The sequence below is a fragment of the Mauremys mutica genome, chromosome 5 (assembly GCF_020497125.1).
Source record: "Mauremys mutica isolate MM-2020 ecotype Southern chromosome 5, ASM2049712v1, whole genome shotgun sequence".
Classification (NCBI taxonomy): Eukaryota; Metazoa; Chordata; order Testudines; family Geoemydidae; genus Mauremys; species Mauremys mutica.
In genome coordinates this window covers 78,630,112-78,644,550 of record NC_059076.1, presented here as the reverse complement: position 1 = coordinate 78,644,550, position 14,439 = coordinate 78,630,112, and the positions used below count along the sequence as shown (strand labels likewise).

The following is a 14,439-nucleotide window of genomic DNA, read 5'->3' as shown; positions in this document are numbered from 1 at the left end:
ATTCCTGTGATTTGCTAGGCACCTAAAAGTTAGGCACTGCAACACTCAGCATCAGAATGCTCAACTCCCTTTGTGAATCTAGCCCTTATTTTCTGGGTGTCTCAGAACAGGGATACTAGTTCTGCCCCACATCACAGGGTGTTGTGAGGATCAATCAATTAAAGACTGAGTTGCTATGCTCAGATACTATGGTGACAGGAGAGAAATATGAATGATAGATTAGATATCTGCATTAGGGAAATTTGCCCCAAATCTCTCATGGAAACATGCAGCTCCAGCACAAAACACAGTTTGCAGAAGTGCAATTTATTTCATTAGCAGGTCCTCAAAAACAGTTTGGGGATATAGAGGAACCATCAGATTCATTTCATTCATGACCTAAATCAGATTTGAATGCCCACCATTCTTATGCATAAACATATCTGCATGGCATCATTTAAAAACTGTGTGTCATTCCAAATGCAAATATTCCTGATGTTCTGAGACAGGATTTTTGTTTTTCATTCTAGCCAAAGTGTAAAATAAATAACAATACCTTTTTAAAATTTAACTTACAAAGAGGGCAGCTGATACTGAATGGAATTAATAAATAAAACAAATAAAAAAATTCAGTGTCCAGAACTGAAAGCTATTGGATTAAGATATCAACACCACGTTGCACTGTGAATGCTCAGAAGGAGACCAGCACCTTATTGTGATAAATATTTACATGTTCAAATAAAGTTTAGCTATAAATTAAAAGAAACCCCCCCACAAAAAGTAGTAACAGACGCAAGAAAGCCCAGATTTACATTTCATGCCTATTCTGGAATAGAAAATACATATATTAAAGTCACCTTGAATTTATACAGTCCCTTTCATCTGAAGGCTTCACAGTGCTTTACAGAAAAACTTTACAAAGATGCTATTCCTCTACAGCTTCCATACAGGTGAGAAGAACAGTGCCAATGGCTGGGAATATGCCCGAAAAATGTGTCACAAGCACTGCTAAAAAATACGTGCCTACATTTTTTTGGGACAGATTCTGAAATATTGAAGCACAAGATAGAAGTACATGGTATGTTTTAAGTATAGGAAACATACAGTAACCATTAAAGGCCTAGACCCGCACCCTGCAATCAGATCCACGCAGAAGCAGAAGTCCGTCTGCCTAGATTTGACTGCAGAAGCGGGAGTGTAAAGGGCAAAATACAGATGGCACATTCAGTTGTTAGAGCAGGAAGCAGACTCAGGAGTCATGGGTTTGAATCCCAATCTATCGTTGACTCTCTAGGTGCTTTAAGCAAGTCACTTTCTGTACCTAAGTTATGTATACACAAAGTAATTAAAATTACTTACATACCCAGTAAGGATGTTGGGAGGTTTAATGAGTTATACTTATCTACCCTAAATCTGGGAGGCATATTTAATTAATTTTTATGAAGTGCTTTGAAATTCTCAGATGAAAACCACTATATTAATGCAAAATAATATTTCCTCAACTGTATGGTGAAAACCTTATTTTTTATAAAAAAAAACAAAAAACCACAGATTGAACACTGAAGAAAAGCTTTAATTTTTACTTTACCTAAGCTCTACTGTTGCATCAAAGAAACAAACCATATCATCAGTAAGGTGTATTTCCAGAATTGGTGGTGCTCCATTTCGGTCTTCGCTTGCAGTTGGATTAATACACATGGAACCGTTCATGCCAAAGTGAACCCTAGGCGAGAAACACATTTCTGAAAAAAAAAAAATCTGCATCTTAACAACACTCCCAGGCATGTTAGTAGTCTATTTTCTAGCTTGGCAATTAAATTCACTAAGTATATATAATAATTCTTATCATTAGCAGCAACAGGGTGACATAAAGTGCTTGTTTACGTGGTCTCTCTTTCCTCCCACAAAGGACTGTGTTTAGTAGCAACTAAGAAGCACTCAAGTATATAGTGACTTTATTAGATCTTTATATAACCAATCATTCAGTTAATGATTTAAATTTGAAACATGTTTGTGCAGCCATAATACAATGCAGCATCCTGGGAGTTTCTTCACCTGTACTGCTGCCCCCCTAGAGCCCCTGCCAGGCTCCTCCAGGGAAGTTCAAGTCAGTCCAGGGACAATGGCAAAAAATACACTTGTTTTCTTTCTTGCTGACTCATTTTAAAATTAAGACTCACTAAAACAAGAACAGTGTTCTTCTCAAAGAATATTCTACCATCAGCTCTTCTTCTGCCAAGTGGAAATGACCCAATATAGAAGACAAAATTGCCAGCTGTTTCACTACAACTTTCACCATGGTATCAAGCATCTTCCAGTTGTCCTCAAAACAATATGACTAGCATCTGCCGTATGGTAGCTGGTTCTTTCTTTTTCCTACCTCTATTCAGGGCAAAGATTGTGTAGGTTTTTAAAATTCTTAAAATTTATTATTATTTAAATATAAGTGCTGGTGTTTATTAGTTAAGGTGAGGTTGAAAACTAAAGGCACAAAAAATATAAAGTAATGACGTTTGAGGTGGTTGTTAGACACTGCAGAAATTCCAGTCTTAAGCCAGCCCATAGAAAGATCTGCCTCCTTCACTGATGAGCTTTACTCTTGAGGCAACATGCGAAAGGAGTGGAGTTGTCCAGAGCTTGATATATATCTTTTAGGTACCCCAAGTGCAGCTCTTTCAATGCTTTTAAGTTGAATACAGTGATCTTGAATTTGATTCTACCTGGTATCAGTGTAGTGAGCAAAGGACAAATAAATCTGATTTGCAGCCCTGATTAAAGTATTCCTTCACAAGTTAATCCAAACATACCTTATATACCCCACTTCCTCAAAGGGAAGTCTTATTTCTGAGCTTCTCCTTTAAAAATATTTTATATCAGAGGAAGGTTAATTATTTTGTGGTTTAGGAGATGAACAACAAAAAGGCCTGGCACATGACAGAACACAAAGACAGCATCTCAAACATCTATTTGTTTTTAATCCGTCCCCTGTAATGCCATACATCTGTTTACTCTTATTTATCCGTAAGTACTGGAAGGATGGCTTTTAAAAAATATTTACAGTTAACTTCAAGGCTACAGTGTATCACTTAATAAATAAACTACTACATTGTTAGTAATTGATTACAAATCCAAAAGAAGAGAAGTATTGTAAACTGATTCTCAAGTAGTATATTGTGCATTTCAGAAGATTTTTCTTATCGTTCAGTTGAGATAAGTTAATAAATGTAACTATTCTGACAGCAGTTGTTACTGCTATATGCTTCCAATTCTCAAGTGCAATATAGCATTGCAAAAGATTAAGCAGTTTGGGTTGTTTTGGTTTTTTTTTTAAAAGGTAGGCTTTAAACTCTGTGTCGTGTTATCAATCATAAATGCATTTAACATTTCCCAAAAGTTCTTGATAAGAAAAAAAATAATCATGTGCATATTTGTAATTAATGGTCTCAGTTATGGAGGTCCAGTGCCCTGTTTAAAGGTGCACTACTGTCACAACTACTTCTCAGTTCATGGCTACAGTAATAGAATATTTCACAATCACTTCTATGCATAAACTCCTTTTATATTAAAAGCCTTAAGAACTTTACAAATTCCACTCCAGTGTGCCTCATTATCCCTGATGTGCTGAAACAATGAAAAATAGCATTCTTGTCATTGTAATTAAGGAGAAAGTAGGATGGAAGCTACTTTAATTGAAATCTTGGTTCTGCTGTCTGATGACAGCTTGTGTTAAAAAGCTCAATTTTTTTAACAGAAAAAAACTGAGCTGTTGTAACTGTTCAGTTGTATACATGACTTAAGTTCTCGAGGATTGTGTTTGTTTTTTAATTGCAAAGTTCTCATTAATTCCTAGAAAATAGTTGCTCAGTAACAGCACAAACTATGTTATAGGGACAAGATAAAAAGTTGGTAACAGAATTTTATTAGAAGGGTGCATTAAAGTCCTGGATCTAACTCTCAATGAAATCAATGGGAATCTTTCCACTACTTTTAATAGCATTTTATTTGGGCTCTTCAAATCAGAATCCTTTCCACATGGAATGTGCCTAAGTTTTGCCTTTTTAAAAGAAAATAAAAATATATGTATTGTTATAGGTTCTTGAAGATTTCCAGATGGAATTATTCAGCTGAGATCCAAGAGTACATTTATAGTTATTCTGAAGAAAACAGATTATCTGAACATCTTCTATATAGTATCTCTCACAACCCTAACTGTCATTTCCTTCAGTCTAGAGCAAATTATTCTCTAGTCACTGATAAAATGCATCTACAAACTGTGCTAATTTACAAGAATCCCCACCACTCACCTCTGCAGGTTTTAACTGATTCATTTTTTTATTAGTTTTAAAAGAGACTACCATAAACACAAAGATATCTGGTGGTAATCCTCAAAAATCAACTAAGAGGAAATACAAAAATCAAGGAAAACATAGGAGATAAGTTCAAATTCTCCATGCTGCTGCTTACACTGTGGCCTTTGGTGAATTCACTGCACCTGTTCTATTACTACTACTATTAGATGCTTGTTCTCAGATGAAAGAAATTCCTCAAAAGAATTATTCCCTGATATTATTGTTCATTAAGCAGAAAGTGGATTTATGTCCCATATATCAGTGATAGGTGGATCACAAATTCAGCAAAAAATGGATTTCCCTTATGTGCTAATTGTTATCCATGATGAACCTTGTTCATCTATAACTCATTCAATCAGCATAGATGGCCAAATCTTCCTTTTCCCTGAAGTGATGCTAGCCAGGGGGACAGAAATCTACAGTGTTTGGCTCTTGGCCAAAGATCAAGTGTTTTCTTGGGCCCTTTCCCAGCTCCTCCCTTGCACACTCACTTGTGTTAGAGCTCTACACAGTCCAGCTTTCAGAGAACAATTTAAAGTCGTTTTCCCATGGTAATAAGGAATTTCTGCCTGCTAGCTTCAAGATTAATTTCATAGGTGCAATTTATAAAGGCATTCCAGAGCAGTTAGTGATGTGATTGATTGGACCAACATTTAAAAAAAACAAACAAACAAACGAGGGAGATCAGTTTTGACTGTTAGACGTCCTTTAATTTTCAGATCAGGATTCAAAAGTAACAGATGGGCTTAAATGAAGCATCTACATAATTTTAATTATCAGAGGGGTAGCCGTGTTAGTCTGGTTCTGTAGAAGCAGCAAAGAATCCTGTGGCACCTTATAGACTAACAGACGTTTTGCAGCATGAGCTTTCGTGGGTGAATACCCACTTCTTCGGATGCATCCGAAGAAGTGGGTATTCACCCACGAAAGCTCATGCTGCAAAACGTCTGTTAGTCTATAAGGTGCCACAGGATTCTTTGATAATTTTAATTGTTGTTATACTTAAAGCTTTGATCACATACTTTCAATAACTAATTTTAAAAGGTAGTTTAAAAATGAAGATTACTTAAAATCCTGCAGTACCATATGATTGTAGTCTAATACTACAATGAGGGCACGTACCCTCTCTTTTTTAATAGACATACAATGAAAATAACTTTTGCAAAATGGTACTGTTGGCAAAGAAAATTCTAGTTAATGTATGTTTCATATTCATGTAAAATATCTGAGAACTCTACTTGTTTATATTACACTACAGACCATATAAACTAGGTTTTCTGTTTGTTTTTCAAATGAGTCACCCCAAACGTTTTAGTTTAGGTTTGACACATTTTACTTGCATTGCAGTAGACATTTGCAATGCACATACCGCATGCTACATTGGAAAAAGGGGGAACTATAATTAGATCCTTACACAGTATGAGTCCAAGTTTCAGAGGTGCTGAGTAGCCACTATTTGAATGGAAATCATTGGGAGTTATCTACATAAGGTATTTTTAGACTCTTCAGTATATTGATTATGAACAAACCATGTAAGTTTAGAAAATTACAACAAATTTCATGTAAGTATTAGCAATTTTAGAAGTCTGACTTTTGTGCTGTGAAGTCTGTAGAAGACTTTTTTAAAAAAAGTTGGGTGGGCTCATTTTGGTTACCATCCCATGGGACTACTAGAATATATTTGGTTATTACACAAAAAAGGAATGTTAAAAATGCAAAGCCAAACACTCATTTAAGAAGTACCAGAATTAACATTGACTTTGCAAGCTTGATTTGACCTCCTTGTGCATGTGTAATATCATCCAGTCTTGCCTAATGTCAGATAGAAAGTCTGAAGCAAAGCAAGAAATAGAACCCAGCTCTGCCAACTCTCAGACTTTGCCACAAGAAAATATTCTCTCTCTTCTTACAACCCTCTGCCTCAATTCTGTCATTTATTTCCTAACTTTTGAGTGCTTTACTCTACCACCTGAGTATTCTTTTAATGTTTTTGTATGTGATTTTTCTGGTTTTGTTTTGTTTTAAGCAAACAGAAATTCTATCAGTGATCGGTATGGGTGGAACCCAAGACTTTTAGATCCACAGCACAGAACTCAACGACTTGAGCTAAAAGAGAACTGGGTGCAACAGTATGCTGTTGCCTTGTATGTGGACCAGCTGCTAGAAGGGAATCTGAAATGCTTTGCCAAGGACTAGAAGTGTTGGATAGCTAATGTGATGCCAAGTTTTAAAAAGGGCTCCAGGGGTGATCCCAGCAATTACAGGTCGGTAAGCCTGACTTCAGCTCCAGGTAAACTAGTTGAAACTATAGTAAAGAACAAAATTGTCAGACACAGATGAATATAAATTTGTTGGGGAAGAGTCAACATGATTTTTGTAAAGGGAAATCATGCCTCACCAATCTACTATAATTCTTTGAGGGAGTCAACAAGCATGTGGACAAGGTCAAGTGGATATAGAATACTTAGATTTTCAGAAAGCCTTTGACAAGGTCCCTCACTAAAGGTTCTTAAGCAAAGTAAGCTGTCATGGGATAAAAGTGAAGGATTGGTAACTGGTTAAAAACATAGGGTCATGAGGTTATGACGGGGGGGGGGGGGTTATGAGCTGTCAGCCTCCACTCCAAAACCTCGCTTCACCTCCAGTATTTATAATAGTGTTAAATATTTAAAGAGTGTTTTTAATTTATAAGGGGGGCAGTGTCGCACTCAGAGGCTTACTGTGTGAAAGGGTCACCACTATAAAAGTTTGAGAACCACTGGTCTAGTATATACAGCACCTAGATGCAAACTGCACAGAGAAACTTCTCTACAATACTAATTAACTTTCACATAATTGAAAATGATAGTACTAAGAAAAAAAACTGAAAATGGATAAAGAATACATACAGAGGGAATACTTCTTCAAATTTCTCTTACCTCAACGCTTTCTGTCCAAAATACATAAAAAGCTCCTTCCCCAAAGTTTCTACACCAGTGTACACACATCCTTTCAGCAATCTCAGGAAATCCTGACAGGAGGTTTTATTCCCAGTCACAGCATTCTGAAGATAAATTGACACACACACAACACATGTTTAGGAAAGAAACAGTCCTAAAGCCAGTATCAAAATTTCACAGTCATCAGTTAATACTCAACTATACAGACAAAATCTGACACCCTTAATCATATTGAGTACAACCTTATTCCTCCAACCATCCCACTGAAATCAATGGGACTACTTGAAAAGTAAGCTGCTATTCAGTGTAACCAAAGCCATCAGACACTAGCCCATTTTACTCTGCCCTGTTGGTGTCCAGAAAATATTATCCTAGAAAAAAAGATAAGTAATTCATCATTTATGTAAAAACATAATTTTACAGATGTCACCTTAAATCTCTAACAGACACTTACAGAGCATCCTGCCAGATCACCAACTCCATTCAGGAGTTCTGAGAAGGGTATTTTGTTGAAGAAAATGTGAGATACCATTTTTTGTTATTTTAAAAGCAAAAACCTTTTCAAAATGCCTCTGTTTGGAGCCACTGACAGTGCTGATATATGTTCTGTGTACTAGACAAGACTTCTTGTGTCCAGCAAAAATCTGCATACAGCCCCACAGGAGTACCATTCCTTTCAAAGATCAGATTTTCAACAGCAAGACACAAAGGTGTTGGGGAGGGATACTGGTGAGGGAATGAAGGGAATGGATCATTTTAAAGATCTGAGTCAAAATTCACTACTCACATAGTAAGTGTTACTCCATTTATTCAAATAGAGACACAAGTACTTACACTAATGATTAATTTGGCCCAGGGAACTACTTTTTAGTGACAGCATTTCAGAGCTTATGTTTTGGTGTATGAATCAAGCATTAGCACAATCAGACTAGTTTCAAAACCACATTTGTAATTCACAAAGTATCTAGGACTTCTATCATCATTGTTGCAAAATCTCTAAAGCCAGTGCTACTATGAGAAAAATAACATTTTTCCATTCGTAACAGGCAGAAGCCCAAGTGAACAGTTATGACACAGGTCTGAAGCAAAACTTCAAGTCTGTATAAAGAATACACAATTAGACCTACATTTTGTGCCTTAGATGACTAGCTGTTTTGTCAGTATGGTACAATTGCTCCTTATTAACAAAAAAAATATTCTGTTAAAACCATGTTGACATTTTTAGTCAATTCATTTGCCATACTATTTTAAAATCCTCTCTCTATTTTTGAGATATGTACAGAAGTGTCAAAATTATGAGTAATTAACAGGACCAAGACTGTTATTTCTCACTATCTTTTATTTTTAAATAGCTTTGTGAAATAACTAAGTTATATATAGATTATCCTGTAATTCAGTATTCCTAACTATAATTATAAAATACCTATTCAATCAAAATAAGTTGGAAGGCCCATTGTTTATTATATTCAATATCACTTTGCCTGTTGACAAAGGGAAAAGAAAATGCAAGAGCTTTTGCCTATATAAGACTGTTGAACCAGTCTCAAGGTGTGATTTTTGAAACAATATATTTAAATCTGTGCAAATCCCTGTACAGATGCTTATTTTGGGATAAGCAAAGTTTATTATAGTTTATCTTAAGCCAATCAGTTTAACCAGAACAAGAGTTTCCACACTAAAAAAGGTTCAATTAAATGGGTTTCTTAAAGGATTTAAATTAAACCATTTCAACTTCTGTGCTTAGATAAGATCTTCCATTCTCCCCAAAGCAGAGGCCGTTTATGCCCCACTTAAGTCCTTACATGGGCCATGAAGCAGAGGACCATTACAAGGACAAAGTGGAGCACAGTCCTTGTGATGGTCCTCTGTCCAGAGAGAAAATTCATCCTGGGATGAATTTCACCAGCTGAGAATATGATTGTTACTATCTTTTCCTCTTTGCTAAATTCATCAGAGCATAATTTATTCAAAAAATAAAAATACTATTTAAGTCCTGAAACCAGAAAGTTATGAGAATTAATTGATGACACAATCTCTTGCACTACATTCTTTTTAAAGTTGTGGGCAAGAGCACTGCTGTGGAACCTTAATACAGAGTTATGGCAAAACATTAATCTGTGTCTAGGCTTACATATCAAACATAAGAAAAAATCCTTCTGTGGCTTTCCCGTTGCTTAGAACATAAGGGATTCACCAAGTTTCCCACACTTGTGCAGAAACTGACCAAAAAAACAACTCCTCAACAATCAGGAATGGAGTACTGAATCTTCACAGCTCTTAACCAGACCTGCTCATGTATATTTTAACTTTTTCTACAAAAAGGTCCCACAAGCACGCAAAGTTGTATGCTGTTGAATAGTCTTATATTGGCAACAAAAATGGGTAAAAATTAGCCAAGACATTACATACTGAGTACATGGAAAGCAGATACCCCTTTCTTTATTTGGTTAAATAATTTGTCTGGTTAATGTATTTCTGTAAGTAAAAATTCCTTTTCTGTGGGCTAATGTGTATCATTCTCCCTCTAGGCTTTGTATTGTACACTTCCAAACCCTATATAATTAAAAAGCAACTAATGCCAGCAACAAATTCTATGATTTTCCTTGTAGGGTTCCTGAACTCAAATGTTATTTAAAAAAAATACCATCTTTTTGATTAGACAAAAGAGTGACTTGAAAAGATTTCCTTCATTATTTCCTAAATGGGTTCATGTTTCTCCAGCTCTATCTCTTCAAATTAATCAGATTTGCTATGGCTGATTTATTATGTTGATGACAAGAATATATTATGGTACACTGATTTTAAAAAAAAAAGTGAAAAATCTCAAACTGACAATAACCTCTGCTGTAGTTAACTCTACAATGATTTTTGCAGAAACAAATTATGTCACTCACATTAATGATCTTGTTTGAAGTTCAAATCAGTCAGGCACATTTTTATCATCCCCAAAACTACAAGAGAATTTTTACAAATCTAGTAAAGCTTTCTTGCATTCTTTCAAAGCTTAAAAGGAATGTCAACTGCATCACTTGTATTTGTGTAAAACGTTTATATCAGATACAGCACAGTAGTACAACAAATGCCTTCTCAACATTTATTTAAAATTAAGTCCACTTAGTCTGGTTTAATAGCATTAAACAGAGAAGGTAAAGGTTTCAAAAGTACTAAGTGGCTTAAAAGCCTGAATGTCATTTTTTAAATATTTAGGCACTTAGGGCAAGATTTTAAAAAAGTATTTAGGTACCTAAAGATGCAGATAGGAACTTAGTGGGATTTTCAAAAGTCACCTAGGAATGTAATTCCCAATGAAATAATTTTGATGGGCCATCATGGGTCTAGGCACTTTTTAAAACCCCACTAGATGCCTCTCTGCATCTCTAGGTGTCAGAATTCTTTTAAGAATCTGGCTCTCTAAATGCCTAAATCTCTTTTGAAAATGAACATATACTTTTGAAATTTCTACTCTGAATGTAATTAGTGGGGAAGCAGCGAAACAATTGGTCCTTGTATCGGCCTACTTGAAAGATTACAGTGCAATCCTTTTTCTTCTTTGTGCCCAAAGACAGATGGGGGGCGCTATCAAAACAATGCCTGTTTTGAGGAGAGAGAGAATATTTACACTTGGGGGATGAAGTCAGGCTTTCTTGCATAAGCACCAAAGGAGACTGAGCACATCCTGCCAGACTTTCCTCAACTGCTAGGGAGCAGCACATCCTGACACCTTGCAACAGGGCTCAGCGGCTTATGACAGAATTCAGAAACGTGTGTAACACTTTCTATTGTAAGTGTCCTAAAATGCCCAACGCTTGAAAGAGTCAAAGGAAATGAATGAGGACACGGAAAAGGCACGAGTGCAGCAAGGGACAGGCTCTCCCCTGTACTTTATTTACAGGGGGGGGGCGCGGAGGGATTGGCAGGAGCTCCCCCTACCCCGCGTGTGTCTATAAGCATCGCGTCGTTCCCCTTTCAGCTGCTCCCACGCTACGGGGCTCAGCCGGGGGTCGCCCCCACCAGCCCCCTTTGCAACCTGGGGATACCAGCAGCGTGTCGCTGCCGCCCCCCGTAGCCCTGCAGGGGCCCGAGCAGCTGTCCTGTCCTGTCCCGCCCGCCCTGGGGCGGCTGTTACCGTCCGGCGCACGCCGCCCGAGCTGCTCCCGCCGCAGTCGCTGCTCACCCCGGTGCAGGCGGCGGGCCCCGGAGCCCCAGGTCGGGCTGGCAGCAGCGCGCTGCCCCGCACACTCCGCACTGCCTGGCCCCGGCGCACCCGGGCCCGGAGCCTCTCCCCGTGCAGGGCGCAGCCGGGACCTTCCACCATCCCGGAGCCGCTCAAATCTCCCGCTCGGTGGCTGCCCCGCCCCCGTCTCCGCAGCGCCCTGCAGGAGGAGGAGGCCCGTAGCTTACGACTGGGGTGGGGCAAACTGGAGGCTCGCCCGCCCTCTCTGTCCAGGAGCTAGATGGGACCTCCCATCCCTGTTAGGGAACTTGCCAACTTTCTACTGGCCGAAAACCAAACACCCTTGCCCCGCCCCTCCTCCGAGGCCCCGCCCCCTGCTCACTCCATTCCCCCCATTGCTCAGGCAGGGTGTTAGGGTGCGAGCGGGGAAAGGCTCCGGCTGGGGGTGCGGGATCGGGGGTGCCACTGGGGATGAGGGGATTGGGATGCAGGGGCTGAGGCTGAGCCGCATGGAGCCACCGCAGGCAGGGTGCCTGCTTTAGCTCTGCTGCGCCACTGACCGGACTTTTAATGGCCCAGTCAGCGGTGCTGACCACAGCCGCCAGGATCCCTTTTCAACCAGGCATTCCAGTCCAAAACTGGACACCTGGCAACTCTAATCTTTTTGCAATGGTCAAAGGTGGCTTCCTGCCCTGGATCTGTGCAAACGGACCAAATGGGATCCCTATCCCTGCATCCCTATCACCCATGAAGTGGCCTAATGGGCTTCAACCCCAAACCTGAGCCTAGCCCATTCTGCACACCCTCAGCCCCAGCTGGAATCTAGGCCAGCATTCAAATGTCATAAATGGACCCTGTCTCTGTAAAGGAACAAAATGCAGGATCTGAATTTCCCACCACCAGAACTTCATGTCAGCCAGCATCCAGATCTTGAGTCTTTGTCCCATCAGCATGAGAAAAGGTGGAAACTGTGGTGGGACATGGTAAGGAAGGCACATCCATCCAGGCATTTTGTTGATCTGTCACAATGAAAGGTTCCAAAAAAAAAAAAAAAAAAGGACTGAGCTGCTGACCTAACACATCATTTCTTTTTTTTTTGTTTTCTCCCAGGTCCTGTGGCTCTATCATGAATTCTTTCCTATTTTCATTGTAATGCTGTATCCTAGGTAATGATTCCTGGATATTATCATATGAATCCCTGAATGGTGACATAAGAACTGCTATTGCACGTGTTTATCCACACAATCTCAGGGCCCTCTGAAAAGAAGAGGAGACACCTGCGTGGAATTGCAAATTTCATAGCCAAATCAAGAGTGTCGACAGGCAAACTTTAAATGTGTATTTAAAAAAAAAATCCCTGGCAATCTCAGGAGCATCCCCACATATGTTTTAATAATCACTAGGGGAAAATATACTTTAGAAATTATTAACATGATTTGGACTGTATGTGACCTGGCACAAGAACTGGGAACAGAACCAAAGAATTCTGACTTCTAGTCCTCTATGCTAAACACAGGGCAACACTGCTCACGCATTTGTGCATATTTTAGGAGACTTGTTGACCCTCTCTGCACCCCTGCTGCATATACCTATACTTTTCAAGGATATGTGAATAAATTGCTAAATACAGTACTTTCCAAAAGAAGCAGGTCAGAAAAGATAGCATATGGATAACTTTGCTTATGCTGTTTTCTTTTACTTCAAGGTTTTGTAGCCATTGTAGGCAACATTATATCATAGTCAGATATTATACAAAGCCCAACTGAAGATTCCCTATAAATAAATCATATGACATGTTGCCCAGAAAATTAAAAAGTGTATGATGTGGTGTACGTCACTATGAATATAGCTGGTTGTTTAATAAGCATGCTGATTCAGAAGCTATTGAGATTAATTAGTAATTGAAAAAACAAGGTTTGACAAATTGACAATTATTGGCCAGAGAATTAAACTCCCTAGCCAGAGGAAGCAACCGCCAATGTTCAGGGGCAAGGTGTGAATCTCAGCCCTCTCTCTCTGCTTTCCCTGCACCCTACTTTGGTGCTCCAGCCAAGATTTACAAAAAAATGGGTCCTAATGTTAGGTTCATAAATTCATATTTAGGCATCTTAAAAAGTAGTGAGACCAGCATCTCCCATTTACTTGCTAATCAAAATGTGTTTCCTCTCCCCCGAAAAAATTGTTTATAATTGAACATTTTATAAATGTCCATAACTATCCTGTTATGACATGTTACAACAGATCAGGTTTTAACTGTCATATCCAGTTACAGGGGAAGGAGGTGTATCCGTGGCTTCAATAAGAACCATTTAATAAGGATATGTTTACTTTCTTACTCTTCTCACATAGACTAATTAATTTTATTTTAACAAGGTGATCTGTAGTGACCCTCTCTTCACATACACTTTCATTCCCTTTCTGATTGAACTCTAGTTGTATCCAAACCATTATTAGTGAGCATTATATTTTATTTGGTGATACTTTGTAAACAGTCTGGAGTTTGTTCTCATTAAGAGAAACATTTAAGGATACAAATACCTTAAAGGAAAAGGATGCAATGAAAAGCACTGCAACAGACACTGGGTTGACACTTTTATACTTTAAAACAAATGCCAAATATTGAACTTTGTAAATCTCTGTGTTTTTGTTCCATGGTGAAAAGTACAAGTACATCAATGACAGCAGTTTTATAAACAACAGCAGCTGAGTGAAAATAGTGGTCATACAGTTTTCTAATTACATTGGAGGTATAGTGAAGATCAAACATGTAAAACTGTTTGTATTTTACAGGGTGATAAGTAGAATCATCCTAGCTGCTGTGATAACGGAAATACTTTTGAATGTTAGGAAATTCAAAATTGTGGTCCTCAAGTTTTAACCATGTACTTGGCATTTACTTGGGCTACGAGGTGAGGGTGGGGTATTTTTTTCCAAATAGTTAGTATTAACAGAACACAGTTGAACAACACACAAATAAAACATCTTTGACAACTTTTTC

General features: G+C 38.4%; 1 protein-coding gene across 4 annotated transcripts in view; it reads right to left on the bottom strand.

Annotated features, from left to right (window-relative positions):
- The window catches only part of NEIL3 (nei like DNA glycosylase 3), a 45,735-nt gene that overhangs the window by 20,451 nt on the left and 10,845 nt on the right, over window positions 1-14,439 (bottom strand). The window contains exons 1-3 of one of the 4 annotated variants that reach the window (XM_045019465.1): window positions 11,394-11,644; window positions 7,247-7,371; window positions 1,568-1,702 (exon numbers count right to left, since the gene is read on the bottom strand). In XM_045019465.1, the coding sequence (XP_044875400.1) occupies window positions 1,568-1,702; window positions 7,247-7,371; window positions 11,394-11,582 (449 nt within the window). In that variant the 5' untranslated portion in view covers window positions 11,583-11,644. Of the gene's footprint in view, window positions 1-1,567; window positions 1,703-7,246; window positions 7,372-11,393; window positions 11,645-14,439 lie in introns of those variants that run through there. The other 3 variants (XM_045019467.1, XM_045019466.1, XM_045019468.1) reach the window with 3 other exon arrangements.